The sequence below is a fragment of the Bactrocera oleae genome, chromosome 6, assembly GCF_042242935.1.
Source record: "Bactrocera oleae isolate idBacOlea1 chromosome 6, idBacOlea1, whole genome shotgun sequence".
Classification (NCBI taxonomy): Eukaryota; Metazoa; Arthropoda; class Insecta; order Diptera; family Tephritidae; genus Bactrocera; species Bactrocera oleae.
The window spans coordinates 20,213,664-20,235,051 of NC_091540.1; the positions used below are offsets into that span (position 1 = coordinate 20,213,664).

Genomic DNA, 21,388 nt, shown 5'->3' on the forward strand with positions numbered 1-21,388 from the left:
GCACCAAGAAGAAAGAACTCCAAAGAATGCTTAAGGTTTTTAACGTGCGCCAATGCTTCGGAAACAAGAAATTACCACTTTCTGTAATTGGAAAATCTCAGAACCCGAGACCTTTCAAACACAAATTTCTACCCGTAATGTATATATAATGTATGTATAACGTATGGATAATGTATGTATAAACCCGAAATCTGCTTGGATGACTACTTTATTATACCTTTCTTTTTACCTAGGTATTTGCAAAGAAATTGGTATACAAAAAAGCTTAGAAACCATTATAAAGCAGACACGAATTGTAGACTTTTTTGTAAAAAATAAATGAAGTTTTCAAATTTTATTGTCGTTGAATTAAAATATCTATATCTTTTAAACCGAATGTATTTGGTTATTTGTTTGAAAAGATGGTTTTATTATAGGTAACAAAAAAAGCCATTCAATTAAAAGAATTTTTGTAAATACGACGTAGGTGCACAAAAGGTTAGGAAGTTCTAAGTTCGCAACTTGCAAGGATCAAAGCCCAAAGGAGATATTGATACGATTCAGCCCATTTTTGACACAAAAAAATATTTTATCGAGAGTTTCATTTATTTATTTTATTATATGAATTTCAATTATATATCTTAAAAACTGACCGATTTTTTCGGTAAAAAGTCAACTATAGGCACTGGGGTTAAGCAGAGCATAAGATATGGGTTTTTACCTGAAAGAGATAAAATTGAATGTCTCTGCTGTATTTAGTACCTCACTTATCGACTTTAGTTTTTAATAGTACCGTTATATGAGGAGTGGATACAGTTGCCAGCCTTTTTCACACTGTCGATAGATGTGTTAAAAACCTTTGTTCTCTGTGAATTTTGTTATTATAGCTTTAGTGGTTTAAGAGATATGCACAATAATCCTATTAGGGGGCGGGACCACTAATGGGGGGCGGGACCACTAATGTGATCCTGTATACCAAATAACAGTCTTATTCTTATTGTGGAGCTTAGTTATGGCAATTTTTTTTTATTTTTGATTAATGGCGTTTTGTGGCGGGGCAGTGGTCTGATTACGCCCATCTGCAATACCGACCGTCTTACGGTACCAAGAAATATGTGTACAAAGTTTTATAAATATATCCCAATTTTTACTCAGGTTACAGCTTCCACAGACGGACGGACGGACAGACAGTCTCTCGGATTTCAACTCGTCTCTTCATCCTCATCATTTATATATAAATAACCCTATATCTAATTCGATTAGTTTTAAGTGATACAAACAACCGTTGGACAAGGTGAACAAAACTATTATACTCTGTAGCAAATTGTTGCGAGAGTATAAAATTAGTATTTCCTACCTTCGGTTCCCACATACTCCTACTCAGAACCTGTAATAACTGCTTTTTCCAAAATCAACAAACTTGTTAAGAGCATTTAAAATCTCCTCATTTTCTTTCTCTTAGTCCAACTAGATACAATCTCACAATCAATTAACTCGGCAACGATGGTCACCAATTCGAGTCAGATGCTAATTTAAATGATTTAAAGAGAGAAATATTTTTAGTCTTATTTTCATTTTTAATACTGATTAGAGATAGACCATACGGTTGTACCACATCTAGGACGTAACCATTTAATATTATGAGCTGACGTTTATTTTTAATTTTAATGAAAATAAATATTTTTTATTTACTTCAAAATTGCTGACATTTCGCAGCCCCAACAGCACAGCCAACAACTTATTCAATGAGAATTTTAAAATGCCCGAAAGCAAGCGTGAGGATTTCTTTCGCATTTGAGGGAACATTGCCTCCAATACCCACCATTTGTATGCGAGTCTGAGCCAAAAGAGTCTTAGGTGTTTTCAGGTATGCTTGAATGTACGCAGGTATGCATGGAACTCCAAGTCTTTGTAACAAATAAGAAAATATTCCGCAGAAATGCGAAAGTAAGCAAAATGCATGAAAATAGGAAAATTCAATGTCGACGCGTTGGAAAAATTAAAATGCGGTTGCACGTCGTTCCACCACTTAACGCTGTTGCCAGAGTAAGGGCTCGTGATTATTAAAAATACGCCCACCACCAACCCCTTTATGTCGCTCTTAAATGGTTGGCACCCACTGTGCCCCAATTTTTAAAGCTTAATGCGTTGAGTTGTGTTCTCAGTCCTCTTGCCTCTTCATACCAGTATAGAAGTATTCATTTGCGAGTGGATAAGAACACATTCATAAGAATATGTCTTAACATATCTGGTTATGGTACATATATTTGCGTCGACTTTTTTATGGCGGGCTTATTTTTTGCTAACTTGGCTCATCTGCATTTTATGTCGCTAAGTATTATCATTTTTTTCGCATTTCATTTTATTTTTTATTCTCAAGAATTACTTTACCCATTTAAAGCCACCCACACTGCAAATTTGAAAGTCGCCATTAAATTGGATTATTTCAACACACTTCAGGATCCACTTATTTCAGTGCAACACTAGTCGGCACTAGTTCCATTACAAAGTTCGTAATTCATGTTGTGAAAATATATGGGTATATTTTTTGTAAACTTTATCTGGCTATCTTGAAGCTGGTTTCAATTGAAGCTATGCAACGTGGAAAGGAGAAAAGAATATCACTTCTCAACTTTATTTGCGTTTTCGTTCGGTCCATAGCAAATTGTAAAGTAAATAATAAAATAAATTAACTTTGAAAGTGTGAAAATCTATATTCAAGGATATGATTTTAGAATGTGTATACCTAATCTAATATTGTATAATCTCAGTTTGTTATTTGTATATTTTCTGACAACTTATTGTTTGACAACATTTCAGGAATCTAAACACTCACCACTTATAAACTCTTATATACTTCCACATATATATGTAAAATCGCAAAAAATAAAAATATTAAATTTAAGCGTTAATAATATTAGTAGATATTATACCGACATTGAGTCAATGAAGTATACACATATATTTGTGTATATGTTTCAATTCTCCTCCTTTCTTCAGGAGCTCTTTAAACGTTTCAACTCAGATTTTCGCTACTGCTTTCATCCTAACAGTACCACACCAAAGCCGTATTTGTATTGTTGCTGACACTTTTCGTTATGCGCCTTTCTCTACTTCCTATTTTCGTAGCTGCTTGCGGTTGCCACTTCTGCCACAAAATGGTTCTCATGGCATTTATATAGCGCTTAATAACTCCGTTATGGTGTATGATTATTTTTTTTTTTTTTGCGAAGCGTACATACATAGAAGCTGTTTTTATCTCCGACGCGATGCAGTGACTTACTGAAATTTGTAGTTATCATCATTTTTCACTCAAAAGCAGTGAGAAGCGCTTCTTATTAGAGACGTTTATTAAGTTTATACTCTTGCAACATGTCACAGAGAGTACAATAACATTGTAAACCAACATTGTTTTCGGCTCTCTAAAATTATCGACAGTTATAGACATTTCGACATAATAGAGTGAGGGGATTTTAGTCCCGGTGGTTTCATAATGTACCTCCTAAAGGCTTAGATGCGTCGTCAGACGTCCACTTTACCTAGGTAGCTAGGTAGCACCTAGGCCTATAGAAGTCACATTGTGATACACCACCGGCACTAATGTTACCTCACTTTATAGTCTCCTCTCTGAACCAACCTATGCATCTGATGAAGCTCATCAGTACAAATAGGTTTATATGAGCATCTTCCAAAACGTCGTCAAGGAACCCTCGAACGATAGTTGCGAATCTTTTCCTGTATAAAGCCATACGTTCGCATAGAAGATGTTTTGCAGTCGCCTATTATTCTACTTCCTGACAGCTTCTACAATAGTCATTGTTAGGTACACCTAGCCTGCTGGCATGTCTACCAATCATACAGTGACCTGTTAGTACTCCTATCAGAGTTCTTATGTCATTCCTTTTGTGTTTTAATAGTCGGTTTGTACGACTCACACTCCATTCCTGTCAAATTAGTCTGCTAGTTGAGCAAGTTATTGATTATCTCCACCGAGACTCAGCTAGATTTATAGCATGTTCGCTGATTAAGTCTTTATTTGTACCTAACTACTTGTCTATAGACATTTATCAAAAAATATATATCTCATAAACTAATTAAGCAATAGCCAAATACGCCAAGAAAACAAAAACTCTAACATTTAACCAGAGAGCGTAAATGATCCATTATGGTTAGTCCGCCTGTTAATTTAACAATAGTTTAGGCAATAATTTTTAAATATGAAACTAGATTTTTATAGAGATAGTACCAAAAATTTTAACATTCGATCCACATCTCTCCCATTCTAAAAAGTTACTCTCTTATTTAGTCAGATTATTTTGGGAAAAGAGATGTTAGTCCACATTTGATAAGCACCATCATTAGTAAAATTTACTAATTCGACTTTGAAGTTTCTCTCTTGTCACACATTTTAACTAGCTAATGTTTATTTCCTCCGTAATTCAGTCCTTCCTTACATGTTTACGATTTCACATCCCATAAAAATTTTGTATTTTTCTACAAGTTTTTTTTAAATAATTCAGCTCAGTTTTTCTTAATCCGTAGAATTAGTTGCATGCCTAATCGAATATTTAAAAAAAAATAAGTAGTACTTTTATTTTTACATTATATTGCTGACCTCTGTTGTATAGCATACTGTATACTAGAGAAGTTTTGTATTCCACATATACTCGGTAGAACCGATTATCTTCCACATCATGGCCTTTAGATGTAATTTTGTGTAGATTCAAATAAAACGTTATACTTTCTCTCGACGAAAGTACGAACTCAATACCAAAGACAATAGTGCTCTAATTTTATTTGCGTACTCTTATATTTATAGCGCTTACTAATTTTTTATAAAGGGTCACATTTGCAAATAAGTAATTAAATCAAGGGGTATTATATCAAGTTTTACTTACTTTAGGATGTGCTCTGCGGGGAAAAGCTACCTTCGGGTCAATCTGAAAATATAGAAATTGGAAAAATCACGCTTGTTTTATATAGTGTTAATAAGCGTTGCGTAAATGTACATAGAAGCAACATGCAATGAAGAACTAAGCTCCGGCAGCATCAAATACTACTTCCGCTAATTTTGGATTTATAAAAATAATTCTGTTAATTTAAATATGTACCTAGGTTTGGAAATAAAAAAAAGCAAACAAAGAAACGTTTACGGTTATTTTAGAACTAGAAACATTAAACCCCTTTATGGTAATAACATTAAATATACAATTAATGATAATTATTTTATGGATTTAATCGTCGAAGATTTTGTTGGGTTTTTGAAATCCAGTTACAGAGTTTACAAATAGTTTTGAAATGTGGACACTTATGCTTTTCCAAAACTTTCTAAATGTGATATTATTAAAAGCCAGTTACATAACGAAAATGATATTCTTGATCAGATTTGCCCCTGTGAAAATTATTTTAAGACTAATTATTATTAAGGGTCGCGGATGGTCGAAATTGGACCAATAAAAAATACCATTTATTAACATTGTTAATAGTATTTAAATTTTATTAATTTTTAATGAAACAAATTCTGAAAGACGTTCTAAAAAATAATTTACAAGAATAAATTTCAATTTTTTTTTATAGTTCGTTTTCGTGCAATTTTTCAAAAAATTAACTATCACATAATGCTCGTGAAATTTATCTAAAAATTTCTAACTCGCCAAAATATTTATTATTATTGGTATTTTTTCTTTCACATACAATACTTGAAATTGAATGGGCATGTAAAATTAATTGTACCCGAATTCAGTGTTGCAACACTCAAAATCCAAACACAATTAAAAGTGGAATAACATTGCAACCACAAATCCGCCGTAAACGATACATAATTATCCGAAATATGTATGGTATTTGCAACTTATACAGAAAGCGACGAAATGTACTTCTGTATACGACTGTGATAAGTGTGAAGCGTAAAGGAGAAATAACACCAATGAAAACGTTGTGCACTTCTGCACGTCTTCTCCTTTCTAACGGTATAAATTTTATCCATATACTCATATGTGAACGGCAACACAGTCGAAAAGGGAACACAAACTTTTTTGTTCATAATTGGGAAAATGTGTTTATATGACAGTTAGCAAGGAAGTAAGCCATTCTGGAAACCACTTTTATAGGACTGGGCGACTTTACATGACACCTTCTCTTAATTGGAGATGAATCAAGACGTAATCGATTAGAGGGTGAAATACCCTCATTATATCATACATCAGCAGACTATGCGTGCAATATATTCTATATGTAAAGTATTGCTAACTAAAATTCTCCCTAGATGAACAAAACACTTTATAAGTCCTTCCAACATACGACTTTTGGACTATTTGAGGCAAGAGCAGAAAGATATTCTCTGAGTTGAAAATACCAAATAGAAAGAAACTTAGCAAGACTGAGAGAAACTAGGGAGTGGAAGAAACTTCTGTCTAGCATTTTGGGCTCAACAAAATTGATGAGCCGGTCATAAAGCAAATCAGAAGTTTAAAGAACGGTACCACAGACTATTCTCATTTTATTCTCACGGCAACTTGGTCTAAATATATCCTAACCAAGCAACGATTTATTGTTATTATAATTATTTTCATTTAGAAAAGGAAATGGAATAAAATCAAATGGAACAGCGCGGACAGCGGCCGCAAACAAAGGATGAAAGACCAGGAAGGAGAGTTGTGTATCAGCTAAAAGTGCTGAGCAAGCTGCTTGCGTGGGCTTAACACGCCAGGTTGTAGTAATTAAAAATCATAAAATTTCAATTACTTTTTGGTTTATGCACATATATGTATGTATGCATGTGTTTATGTATATTTGTACTATTTCATCCACAAAATCAAAGCATTTTAGCTCATTTCCACGACGGATGCTATGCTACCTTGATACGTCGCTGCGTGATGTTGCATAAATGAACTAGATGCTGTCGTCAATTGCCAATTCGAGTTGAACTGCATATCTCCGATTATCTGTAAGAAAATCTACATGTCCTTGAATCGAAGAAACGACAGCGAAGTAAATTAAAAGAACCAATAGTAAATTAAATGCCCGAACTGGGTGCCGAAAGCGTAGAACTTTGTATGTATCCATACTCGTATATAGTAAATGGGAAACATTGGGGAAGAGAAATTGTATCACAACAATAACAAATATAAATTGAAATATTGCTGAACAAAAAATCAGAGAACGAGCAGTTGACAAACAAACGCAATGCGTGGTGCCAGCGAGGCCGGGAACGAGGGTGGCATAGTAGCGAATTCACAGGTAGAACGCCAAAGCTCAATTGCAACTGGACGATTATTTCCTGCCAGATTCGAGCATCAGCGAAATCGATTTCGAGATTAAAGCTAAAACTAATCAGCGTTGAGTGGGCGCGACGCACATACATACATCAATGCATTTCATATATGCATACACCACTGAGGTTGAGACGAAATGGAGAGAGGATGGAGAAGACGGGCCACGTTTCTAGGCTAGATATCAGAGTCAGAATCGAGTGATGGACAACTAGCCAATGAGCCGACCACTAAGCTGAAATAAGTACAACGTAAATGCTCACTGGAAAAAATATTGTCAATAGTAAGTGCCTCGGTTATAAGGTAAAGTTTTACAGGCATGAAAGAAATCGTTAATACGAAGTGGACTTTTTCCGACGAATACTGTGCAAGTCAACAAATTAAACATTGAAACACTAGTACTTTAAGTACTTTTATAGCCGGATATGCACCATCCATTCGAACGATATATCCGAAGAGAGGACGAAAATCATCAGACATTGTTTTGAGGGGATGCTATTGGCCCATATATTCGAACATATCGATCGTCTTAAACTTTGTCACTTAGACTTATTCTAGGTAATATTTCAAGGCTGACTCTTAATACATATTATATGAATAATATTTAGGAAAACCTGTAAAATTAATCAAATAACTGTCATTGAATTAAAAGTAGTGAAACTGTCAAGTCGTTTTTTCAGTGTACCGTATACGGCTATTTGGCAAACAGGTTTAACGAACCGAAATGGAAAATGAATGAAAACAGCAAATAATTGGAAATGTTTGGGCAATATTGATGCTGCTTTACTAATGTTTGCAATAGGATGGAGTGTGTATGCGCGGGAAAGTACAGCCGAAACCACCAGTGAGAAAAATGCACTTTAAAGAGGAAATGGCATGAAATCTCACTACTACATTGAGCTTTTCAGCCGAAGAGCCGCAGTAAAAAAAAGTTAAATAAAATTGCAAAGTGCAAATTTCAAACAAACGGAAATTGAACATCACAAATCGCACTACTAGCTTACGTAGAGTAGGTGAGGAATCTCGTGGCTACTGCCAGAGAACTTTGAATTCATTCGCGACTGCGTCAATCCTATGTAATCAAGTTAATGCGAGTGAATATTTCAAATATATATGCAACTTGTCTATTTGTGACAAATAATAGAAAATAGATATTCACACGTCCATATATCAAGTAAATATATGTATATAGACTACAATCACAAAATCAGTAAGAGGGAAAAGCATATGTTATCATAAGTTTTATTTGGAATACAGTAATGCACTTAAAAATGGGCGCTCTGTATTAGCAAAATGTGATCATAAAACTCTTTCCATTTGCTTTCTGCTGTCTATGGGAACTCTCTTTCCACATTGAAACAAAAATAGGGGAGTACTGTATAAAAATAGGGGAACTGTACTGTATCAAAAAGCAGTCAAAACCAATCAAAGGTTGGATTTTATATAAAAAAAAACTATATATACCAATAAAGACCACATAACGACGTTTCCCGTCGTGCAAGAAAAATCATTCCCTTTAACTGCACCAAAGATATAATATCCTTCACAGGTGCATTTCATAAAGCAAGATATTCAAGGGTATAAAAAGATCTTTATCAGTATTTTGATCGACCAATTTGTATAGGGGCTATATGCTGTAGTAGTCCAATCTGCGCAATTTCTTCGGAGACTGCACCGTTTCTTTGGACAATAACACATGCCAAATTTTATCAAAGAAAAACAAGAAAAAACGTTACTTCGGTTGCGCCGAAGCTATAATACCCTTCTCAAATACAAAGGCCCCTTACAAGAACTTGATTCCGAACGTTCAATTTGTATGGCAGCTATATGATATAGTGATCTGATCTGACCAATTTCTGTGGAGAATAATTTGTTGCCTTAAGCAATAACTCGTGTCTAATTTCGTGAAGATACCTCGTCAAATAAAAAAAATTTCCATGCAAGCACTTTACTCCGATCGTTCAGTTAATATGGCAGCTATATGCTATAGTCATCCGATCTATACAATTTCTTCGGAGATTAGATTAATGCCTTTAATAATAATACATGCCAAATTTCGTGAAGATAGCTCGTCAAATGAAAGAATTTTCCATACAAACACTGGATTCCGATTGTTCAGTTTGTATGGCAGCTATATGCTATAGTGTTCCGATATCGGCCGTTCCAACAAATGAGCAGCTTCTTTGTTAGAAAAGGACAGGTGCAAAATTTCAGATCGATATCTCAAAAACTGAGGGACTAATTCGCGTATATACAGACGGGCAGACGGACGGACAGACAGACGGACAGACAGACGGACATGGCTAAATCAACTCAGCTCGTCACGATGATCATTTATAGATATACTTTATATGGTCTCCAACGTTTCCTTCTCGGTGTTACAAACTTCGTGGCAAAATTAATATACCCTGTTCAGGGTATAAAAAATTCTAACAAGGACTGGCTTTTGGTCGGTCCGTTTGTATGGAAGCTATATGATATTGTGGTCCAATATCGGCGATTCCGACAAATGAGTAGCTTCTTGGAGAGAAAGTCTTTGCCAACACACAGACTTGTTTGTAATTATGATATTATGGAAATAGAAACGCTCAACTAGCCAATATTCTCCAAAACTACAAAAATTGCTCTCATCTTATGACACTATATTTTATAAGTATATTCCTACCAATTTATTTAAGAAAGACCCTGACAAGATTTGATACATTCTCAAGAAGGCTGCAAAATATCAAAAATCGAACAACTAAAAATGTTAATAGTCAATATATCTAGTTTAAATCCATTGAGTTTATTTGATTTTCTAACACCACTTCTGCCCCTGGAGGTAACTTTATCTCGTACGTTTCGGTCGTGATAGTTTTTTTTTTTTAAAGTAAATGAAACTGTCTGATCTCGTGTGATTTATTTGTCGATAGGGAGTCCGAATATGTTACATTTCCTAGAAGACGAGGTAAAATCGTCTTTGCACTTTCTTCCGCACTGTACAGTATTCGCAAGACTAAGTTTGGAACATCTTTTGATGTCATAGCTTTCAACTAGGGCCTTCGGGACCTTTAAATAATCAAAAGTTGATATTAATTGACCAAAAACCCATCAAACCCTGTTTAAGTTTTAGTTTGATTGGCTCAACACATCAAAAGAAAATTGACCGAATAAAATGTACTTTTTATACTCACACATCTGTATTCTATTCTAGAGCCTTTTAGTTAATCCATGAAATTACTGACTATAGGTATATGAAAGCATATATGTAAAGTGTGAATATGTAATTGGAAAAAAAGTTTAAAGTAAATATTTGAACGAAGTAATGGTTTACCTTTTTACCGTCAAGTTCGTGAGTACCTTGTGTTAGAACCTTGTCTACGCTGGCTGGATCGCTGAATGTTATGAAGCCGAAACCCCTATAAAGAAAAGTAAAGAAATAGGTTATTTGTGCAGAGAAGTAAAACACATATATCATAATATAGGTATATTAAAATTACTAACTCATATAACGTTCAATCTTAACGTGAGGTGCAATGATGGACAAATAAGATATAATTAAAGTGAACTCATATTATTTTTGTAAGAGCTTGGTACGCACTTATAACAATACCCAACGCTTCAGGTTCTGTTCAAATATCGCCGATCAAGAAAGCTTGTCATGGATAAGCTCCAGACATAATCTTGAACAACTAAAAAAGTTACTCGATTTCATAGAAGAAATGTATATTTCTCAGTTTAAACTCATGTCACTATCCCTGCGATCCGTCTCTGAAGAAATGATAAACGAACCAACTGAGTCAGATGAAGTTTTCATTGATCTTGATGTCACCAATTTAAATACTATAGTGACATTTTCGAGGAAGATTATAACCCCAAAGCGTCAGTAACACTGGTCTACAGTGGTAGGGCAACACTACAAGTATATACAAGACCGATTATTTTGGATATATATATTTGTGCTCACAATTCATGAAACTATGAATAATTTCGTAAGATTTGCTGTCGTTCATTTTTAAATATTTACGTCCACTTAAGATTACAAAAATCAGAAAACATGAAACAAAATAACATATATAATATATTTATAATTTCAATCTTGTTTTGATAAGGATACAGCAAAGTAAACAGAGAAAAAAAATTCTGATATACATATGTATTTGCTTTTATTTTGCTTTTGCAGTTGGTAGTAAACTGCCATCCAATAACGATCCCATTAATCTTGAAGCATCTTCCTGGTGGAACCGCTCTCTACATTTCCCACAATAATTTTCAAAATTATCCTAAAATGTATCCAGATTATTTCGGAAATAGTCTGACTTGATACTCAAATTTGTATCTACAGTCTGAAAGTTTATCAACATATTTTTCACAATTTCTTTATAATTTAATGCTTTATGGTTACGTCGGAAATTATCAACTATTAACACAAAACTTTCCCAAGCTTGAAATTCCGGAACAGACCTAAACTTGAAAAAATGTTTTTCTTCCATTAATTGCCGTAGTGGAGGACCATCAAATTTTATACCTTACAATATTTCCATCCTAAACTTCAGAAATTTTCTATAAATATCCTTCCTCGTTAGAGGAAGTTCCGCTTTGTGTTATTATTTGTAATTTAATCACATGTTAACTTGCTTAGTTCATTTTGACAAAATAACTTTGGCGTAGATGTTTCACTCTCCCATTGACTTTCACTGGTAACGTGTACAGATTTCTGGGAATTCGGCGACAACATTGTTTCTGTCGGCCATGCAGATTTTCGTTGAGTAAAATAGGACAATGTGTAGTCTAGATATCTCCTCGTTTGATTTTCATTAAAACCTTTCCCATAATTCGCATATTTTCGGTAAGAAGCCTGAGAGTGGAGATATCGTAATATTATATTTGTACGGGTGAAAAAGGTGCGCAGAACTCTAATCTTAACTGGAAAAACAATTTGATTCGTTAATTCTGAAAATATAAGATATACATTAATCATAAAACAAGTTCACTATACTCATGAATAAATTGGTAAACTGGACACTTTAGAACATCAAAATTAGCTAAGACATCCAGGGCAACAAAAGAAATTATTTTTTTTAGAGCTGTATAATTAAAATGACCACGAGGTCCAAGAGAACTTTTGGGTTCACATTAGTGACATTTTAAAAATCGAACACGTCTCTTTCATCGCTGAGTGAGCTGCAATCTGAATATACAATATATGTACATAAATTTTCAAAGTATTAAAGACGCACAGCCAAATGAAGGTAGTACAATAGGAGGTTATAAATTTTTATTATGAAACCGACTTTAGTTCAGTTGTATAGTTCAACTTCAGTTGACGAAAATGTAGAAATTTCAAACTTTCCAACGATATCACACCGAAAGTCATCTTCAACTGCCACTTTTTATATCAAACTTAATGTATGGTAATTCATATGTACTTACGAGTATTTATGAATGGGAGCTTTAAATGTCTAATTCTTACGAGTTATAGCGGCGCAATTCCTGAGTCTCCTTGATGGATTCTATTATTTTAACTTCGAATTGCCATTGTCTAAAACAACGCTTGTCGCAAGCACCGCTCTGCATGTGGAACCGGTGAAGTAATACGGCAAGCTGAAGCAAGGCTCGTCAATGCCGCAATGACTTTGTCGCCTGTCACCAATCTCGCATTAATTTGTTATTGTTGTTTGGCTCATTGTTTGAGACACTTTGAACACTTCCCACATTCGGGGTCTTCTTCGTTCCTTCGGCGGCTACACTGGGTGCTGTACGCACTTTGATAAGACTGCAATTGTTAATAGGATAATAAATGCTCAGTTCCTTTCATTTATAATGCCAACGTCAGCAGCGTTTTTTACAAAGCAACAACAACACCATTTCTTTTGTGGCCATGTATATTTTGTACTACTTCAGTATTGCAACACTTTCGTAATTTTATTACATTTAAAATGTTTCAAAGAATTTTTATCATTGAAGACGCTCTCAACAGCCAGGAATGCTCTGAATTTTAAGAGCTACTTTAATTAAAATTCAATCAACTAACTTGCAGCATATACTTTTAGAAACATTTAAATTCAACTAAAACAACACAACCACCACTACTTAGACATGCTGTGTCGAGCTATGTCAGTGGTTGCTTCAAAATTTCAATACTGCAAATGCATTTGCTGCGGCTTGTTGTTGCTGCTGGATGTCTGGTTGCTGCTTGCTGGTAAACTGTTGTGAGCTTCATTTTCTTAATGACACACTCGGAGATACTCACCGCACACACGCTGGAGCACATGTTCTATATAAGTGTGTGCACTCCCTCACTTTTGGTGAACATGCAAAAATTCTCAAAATGACAAAAATGCTTGTATAACACCAACAACAATATATGTATGTGTCTCAAGAGCAGCGGGATTTTGGTTTGCCACGAGCGGTAGCCAGCCAGCAGCATGCCACGTGGTCAAACAACCACACACTCGTTGCATGTATCTAAATGAAAAATATTACCATATATACATATTTATATATACTTGTATATATGTGTGTGTGCTTCGGGCTGTGTGGCCTGACGCACAAATATTCCCGGCAAATTCACTTGCGCATGCATGGAGCAGCACATCCACTTAAATTCGGCATGCCTCGACACCGACATGTAACCAACCAACAACAATCAAAGTAACGATGCTTAAAAGAAGCCATGACAGTCGGAAGCCAAGAGCCAAAGCTGCAAGCTGTAGCGCCTCCGACATTTTTACTTAACTTTCCTTTTGCATTGTTTCACTCTCACTGTTGGTGCTTTGTTCGTGTTGGTTATTTTTGTTCTTGTTGTGATAAACTTATTCTTGTTAAATATTTAATTAAAACGCTTATTATCTCGCACTGCATTTTAATGAGTCTCTTAGCTCGCAAGATCCAGCATAACAGCCAATTCTCTCCCCATTCAAACTTTGAATGTCCCTACAAACAGGGTTGCCAAATGATATTTTATCGAAACAGTTTGCCGCATTTATCAATTTCAGCTATCGAATTGTGGGTCCAAGAGCAAATTAATCCATTCTAGGTAAACCTTTCTTCCCTAGAAATGTTGTTAGATTCTTAAATTATCAACAAATTTATCGTTACCTTAAAACAATTAAAATTTTCCAGAAAGAGGTAGGAATATACCTTACGACTAAGAAAAATTATAACGACTAGGTTTCATAAAACACAAATAATCAGCTCTACCGTGATTCACAAGGTTTGGAAGACCAAATGCAATCAAAATGGCTTTCGTGATATGAGAAGAAGTTTCTCCATTCCACTCTCCATTGTATAATTGATACATGTACAGGTATTGGAGTCTATTTCTGTTCAATAAAAACGGGTAAGTAGATTGAACTCCACTCTAGCAAAAATTTCTTCAATGTAAAAAAAAAAGCACAAAAACGTCCATTACATTTTTGGGTAATTCGATGAATTAGTTTATATCACTACATCATACATCATTCGGCCCATGGTGATGAAGGTTTTGAGAAAGGGAAATAATATAAATTACATTGTGTCAGATTAATTTTTTTCTGAGACACGATAAAGAGAAGATTCATTTCGCCTCAAAAAATAACTGGTAGTTGATTAACCTCTGTCCAAAGTCAACCTTCTTTGAAATGGTATCCCACGCCTGTTTTCTTTGCGAATAGACTTCCTCCAGAACACCGCTTATAAATCGTGAAAATTTATTACCAAAATAATGGTTCAGCTAGCGTCGTGCGTCCAATATTCGGTCGACATAATCGCTTAGCAGGGTCAGTAATTCAATCATTGAAGGAAACCTTTGGTGTTCGCATTATCGTCGTGGACCTGTGGCTTGGCCTCTAAGATCGTGCGATTTAACTATTTTTTGTGGGTTTATGTAAAGTTACGTATTCAAGCAGAAAAGCCCAAGACCATTGACGCCTTGAAAAAAAATATTTGTCGTATTATTGCTGACGTATGACCTCAGCTGCACCAAAAGTGATCGAAAGTTGTGCTTCTCGGCTGAAATTTATTTGAGCCAGCCGCGGCGGTCATTTGGCCGAAATAATTTTTAAAACATAATGGGAAATCCTTAATTCTTAGACATTATACCACTGATTCTATATTAATAATTTAGATAAACTTTTGCTTGCCGTTAAATAGAAGAAAAATCATGGCAACCCTAACATGTTCCGTACTCTTGTGGCCTTGTTGTTCATTCTGGATATCTTCCTTTTATTGTTTTACTACACTTTGTTGCTCCTTCTGCGTCGTCAGGCGCAAAGCAAGTTAACCAAAGCTTGGTAGCGATCTGCTTATGATACCGCATTCACACCGCCCACGGTAACCTCACTCGGTTGCAGCGACAGTAATATGTATATTAAAGGGCACCACGATGTGACTATCGGTCGTCCACAGTACCATCTATACAAATATACATATGCATGATATAAGTATTGGAATATATCAGCCTTGGATACGCATGCCACATAATTATACATGTATGCATATACTTACGTTTGCGTCTAGTGCTAACGGTATAGCGCATATCCATGTGGCAGCTACTTTCTCATGCGACGCTGCTGCTCTATCCCCATCTGTGTTTTTAATTTCGCGCCACTAATGCGCCCCAAACAATCCAGTTTGGCCGGACCCCGCACCCCCCGCACCGCCCGCAACACTCGTATTCCCGGACTTCGTCAACTTTCAACCAACAACCAGACCAGCGTAATTAACGACGATTCTATTGCAATTGTGGCAATTGTTTTTGGCTTTGATTTCCAGTGTTTCTGCCACCGTCACTGCTTCATCCCTCGTCCGACCGCACTGTCTTTATTTTAAGTGCTACTTTTGTTACTTCTCTTCTGCAAGCAGTATTCCAACTTTTTTATGTTTCTGTTGCGTACGTACATATTTATTTCTGTTTTGCTGCGCTGTGCAAATTCTCCCCACGTTGTGTGGCATGTTGCAAGTTGCGGAAAAGATTTGTATTTTCTACTTGCATAATGTTTATTTGTAGTCGATGTTGTTGCAAAATTGTTTTGCTGTTATTGCACTTTTATTATTTCTACTTTAAGCCATGGGTGTTGTTGTTGTTTCAGTGGTCCTTATTAGTTTTTTACACTTAGCGTGCAAGTATTGTTGCGTACATGTTGGTGGTGCCGCCGGACTCACAACTCGCTCAGATTTTTATAGCATTTTCATTGGCGTTTTATCTATTTTAATTCAACTGCAACTTCGCGTCAATTGTTGTGGTTTAGCTTGTTTTAGTGTCTTGCAGGCACTTTTAATTCACTTCAACTCACGCAAAAATCAACGGCAAAGTGAGAAAGTAAAGGTGCAAAATGCTCGGCACTCGGCATGTTTTTGGGGTTAGGGTGAAGATTTTTGTTCGGTAGAAGCGTCAAAAAGTGTCACCGTACTCGTAAAAATATTAATTACCGTAGAATTAAGCAATGTATTGAGTAATATTACAAGCATAATGGAAGTTTTGTCTTAGACATTCTGCAAGTGTGTAATTTTGAAAAAATCGATTTTTTCATATTTTGATAGTTCATACCTTTAAAAATAACATCCTAAATTTCACTTTCAAATATTTTTTGAGTTACAGCCATTTAAAAGCATTAAACGCTCAATTCAATTCGGTCCACCAGTTTATTATACTCTCGCAACCTGTTGCTACAGAGTATAATAGTTTTGTTCACCTAACGGTTGTTTGTATCACCTAAAATTAATCGAGTTAGATATAGGGTTATATATATATAAATGATCAGGATGAAGAGACGAGTTGAAATCCGGGTGACTGTCTGTCCGTCCGTCCGTCTGTCCGTCCGTCCGTGCAAGCTCTAACTTGAGTAAAAATTGAGGTATCTTTATGAAACTTGGTAGACATGTTTCATGGTACCGTGAGACGGTTGGTATTGCAGATGGGCGTAATCGGACCACTGCCACGCCCACAAAACGCCATTAATCAAAAACAAATAACTTGCCATAACTAAGCTCCGCAATAAGATACAAGACTGTTATTTGGTACACAGGATCACATTAGGGAGGGGCATCTGCAGTTAAAATTTTTTTTTAAAAAGTGGGCGTGGTCCCGCCTCTAATAGGTTTAATGTGCATATCTCCTAAACCGCTAATGCTATAATAACAAAATTCACTGGCAGCAAATGTTTTTAGCACTTCTATTGACGGTGTGAAAATAGTTGAAATCGGGTGGCAACTCCGCCCACTCCCCATATAACGGTACTGTTAAAAACTACTAAAAGCGCGATAAATCAAGCACTAAACACGCCAGAGACATTAAATTTTATCTCTGAGATGGTATAAGATGACTTTATAGGAACCGCGTTCAAAATTAGACAGTGGGCGTGGCACAGCCCACTTTTAGGTGAAAACCCATATCTTGAGATCTGCTTAACCGATTTCAACCAAATTCGATGCGTAACGTTCTTTTCATGTTTCTATGTCATAGTGCGAAAGTTGGCGAAATCGGACTTCAACCACGCTTACTTCCCATGTAACACCATTTTTAATTCCATCTGATTCTTTCACTTTCCACTATGCAAATCAGGTAACAATGATTATATCGGGGTAAAACTTTGCGTGAATAATGCAATTAAAGTATGCCATCTTGCGCCCAAAAATTGTCTAAATCGAACCAAAACTGTTCACACCCTTAAGTACTAAATATGTGGACCCCAGTGCCTATAGTTGACCTTCTACCGAAAATATCTGTCAATCCACAAAGAAATCTCAAACGAGTATACCATTTGACTTTGCGAGAGTATAAAATATTCGGTTACATCCGAACTTAGCCCTTCCTTACTTGTTTTTAAACTCGTTTTTCTCCAAACAACATTTTTCAAATTTGCTTAAGTGAGTGCTCAGAGACAAATGATCCTGTCATTATGAAATTTTTTGTTACCTATTTTTATCAGATCAGAATCAAAAAAAATTGATCAGATCAAAAACAAAATTTTGACAGGCCAAAAACGACCAACATTTGAGCTAAAATTTTTTCAATTTAAAATTTTTTTTATCATAAGTCATTGTAAGGAAAATATATTTTAGTTTAATGAGATTTTTTTTTTATATTGTATTTAGGTTTCATCCACGGAGAAGGCCGAATCACTTCAGCAGGGAAGGACCTTTTTTTAGCGCCGTCGCAGATATCGTATGACACAAAAAATACTACATTTTTTTTTTTTTTTTAATTTCACTGTGTATTCTTGAAACATGTATAAATAAATAAACCTTGAAAATTTTAAAACAAAGGATACAGAAGTTTTTTTTTTTTTATTGACGAAAATCGGAATTTTTTAGGCTGTCACAATAGGTGCGTTCCTTGAGCTCTCTTTTTACCCAGAAATTCTATTCTAATAATTAAGGAATAATTTAAGTAAAATTATAAAACTATCCGCTCATTTGATTTTATGTCTCTAGTGATTTAATTTTTATTCGAATTAAACTTTTGCTATAGAAATTATATAATACTTGTATTCCAGTATCTTTTCGTCATTTTTCGTTCGCGTCCCTTCAGTTCCGTTCAGCCAGTGTTAGGGTAAGTCAAAACCGTCCAGTCCGGACGTTTGCGTTTCTTCGTCCCACATGCATGTACTTACAAGGTGCTTTCCAAAGTAAACAGTAAAAAAGTAACAAAGTAAACTCTAGTGGCGCCATCTATACTCGACTAGTACATTAGAATCTGCTATCCTTTATCGACTTCCAATAAAAATTGCATGACATTTCATCTACTGGAAGTGAAGGTATTGCGTTTTAAGTGTCAGGATGTTTTTGTCATTGGTGCGAAAAGGAGCTTCGAACAAAGAGCCAACATTAAATTTTGTTTTAAAATTGTAAAACTTTTTCCGAAGCGTTTCAATTGATGAAACAAGTCTATGGCGATGATTGCCTATCCCGTAGCAGAGTGCACGAGTGGTTTCAACGTTTTCAAAGTGGTCGTGAGGACATAAATGAGAAATGAGCCGAAACCCAAAAAATTGCGCTTAGAGAAGTAAAAGTGAAGACAATGCTGATTTGTTTTTATGATTCCGAGGGTATTGTCCACAAAGAATTTGTTCCACCCGGCCATTCAAAAGGCTTGCACCGGGTACGAGTATATTAAATTTGTTGTATTCGTGTGATTACAACAATTCCAATATGTTATACACATATACATACATACAATATAATAAGTATTATAAAAACCTGTTATCCCATAAACAAAACAAGAAAAAACATTAACTTCGGTTGCGGCGAAGCTATAATACTCTTCACAAATATAAAAGGTTCCTACAAAAACTTCATTCCGATCGTTCAGTTTGTAAGGCAGTTGTATAATATAATGGACCGATATCGGCGGTTTTCAAATGAGCAGCTTCTTGGCGAGAGAAGGACGTGTGCTAGTTCGCCTATATACGGACAGACGAACAGACAAACCTGGCTAAATCAACTAGCTCATCATGCTTTATATATAGGTATATAGATTATTTATATAAATATTTTATAGGGTCTCCGACGTTTCCCGTTCAGGTTATACCAAATATACCCAATCTAAAGTTTCTTTGTAATTGAGCGTATGCCTTTCGTACTTAAGATTTGAGTTTTGTATTATTGGTATTAGAAAATGCTGACCAGAGATTTTGAAGCATGAATTTCCCTCATTTTTCTACTGCTTTATACATAAATGAGTACATCCCCTTTTGGCGCACTGTAATTCAACACCCAAGCAGTGGGACTGGAGCTGCATCCCAATCCTAAAAGCGGAGGTTCTTATACCTCGCCCGGTAAAACCGAGAGCAGAGGAGGGTTATCCGGAGATTCAACTGGACCCCGAGAAGAAGCCTGATTGTAGCCATGAAGGTTCTTTAGTTCAGGAACCATGATTTGCCTCGGAAAATATGGTATCTGGACTAAATTTACCGTCATACTACACATACATTCCGAGTGCAATATCCAATATAAGAACAAGATGAGATGGCTGTCAAGGATAGCAAGGAAGACACACTACTCCTAGCATTCTGTTACATGCCCCATGACGATGAAGCGCCGCCAGTAGAACTTCGGCGGTTGATAGATGCAGCTCAGAAAATGAAAACACTCCTGGTGATAGGCACTGACACCAATGCGCACCACACGGTAAGGGGTAGCAGTGATACCATAGGGGTGAATTTTTGTACTGATAAGCAATATAGATATAGCTAACGTTCTAACTAGTAATACTTCACACTAGTTCAAGGTTGAAGATTGGAAGGTGCTTCGGAGGAGGTCCGCTCGTTTTCTGACCATAGGTATGTAGAATTTTATGTAAAATTCTCAGCTCTCAATAAAAGTGTAACTTTAAAGAATCCTAAATGCAGTAACTGGTAAAGCGTTATTCAAGGCCTCCTTGGTGCCTCGAATCACGTAGACGCAGTATTCAACAACTCTTCAAACTGACAAAGATAGCCGATGAGGAGTACTGCTGGAGGGAATATAAAGGTATTCTTAGGGAAAATGAGAAAGGAATTCTCAAAGATAGAAGGGAGTCGTGGAAGAGCTTCCGCGCAAGTTAGAAAAAACAAGCGCGGTAGCTAGGCTTAAGAAACTACTATACAAAACCCGACTACCCCTAGGCTAATACAAAACAAATGTGGAGAGTTTATGCTGTACGGACGCTACTAACCTCCAACCTGAACTCCCCTCCGATATCATAACGAAGAACATAATACTTCAAGTTTCGAACAGTTTAAGTCCCTTGCTATGGACGGTAGTTTCCCAGCCATGATGCAGAACGTGCCAACAGTGCTGGTACCATAACTGATGACAATATCTGAAGGCCTAACTATGTACCCATCCCTTAGAAAGAGGTGCGAGGGTAATATTCATAACAAAGGCGGGTAAAGGAGTCCCCCTTTATTCGAAAAAATATTAAGGTAGGAAGGTCAACATGGGACCTATCACCTATCCTTATGTAGTGGTGTTATATACACTTCAATGGTTAAGCCAATCTTATCTTTGGTGTTTTGGTGTAGTGGACCGCTGCAAATAAAAATGCATACAGGAAACCGTTGGAGCGAATACAGCAGCTCGCTGTTCTCTGCATAACGGGACCACTAAGAACCAATACAGCGGCTGAACTTGAAAGGTTACTCATCCTGCCACCAATTGACATTGAAAGCTCGGCGACGTTAGGGTAATTTTCCACA

At 35.9% G+C, this 21,388-nt stretch overlaps 1 protein-coding gene across 8 annotated transcripts in view; it reads right to left on the reverse strand.

The window, feature by feature from the left end:
• LOC106619204 (RNA-binding protein 6) overlaps nt 1-21,388 on the reverse strand; it is a 425,212-nt gene that overhangs the window by 251,674 nt on the left and 152,150 nt on the right. For all 8 annotated transcript variants that reach the window (XR_011397026.1, XM_036360378.2, XM_036360376.2 and 5 more), the window contains exons 5-6: nt 10,564-10,648; nt 4,878-4,919 (exon numbers count right to left, since the gene is read on the reverse strand). Coding sequence is in view for 7 of the 8 variants with exons in the window: in XM_036360378.2 (XP_036216271.1) it covers nt 4,878-4,919; nt 10,564-10,648 (127 nt within the window). In the remaining variant the exon portion in view is untranslated. The remainder of the gene's footprint in view (nt 1-4,877; nt 4,920-10,563; nt 10,649-21,388) is intronic.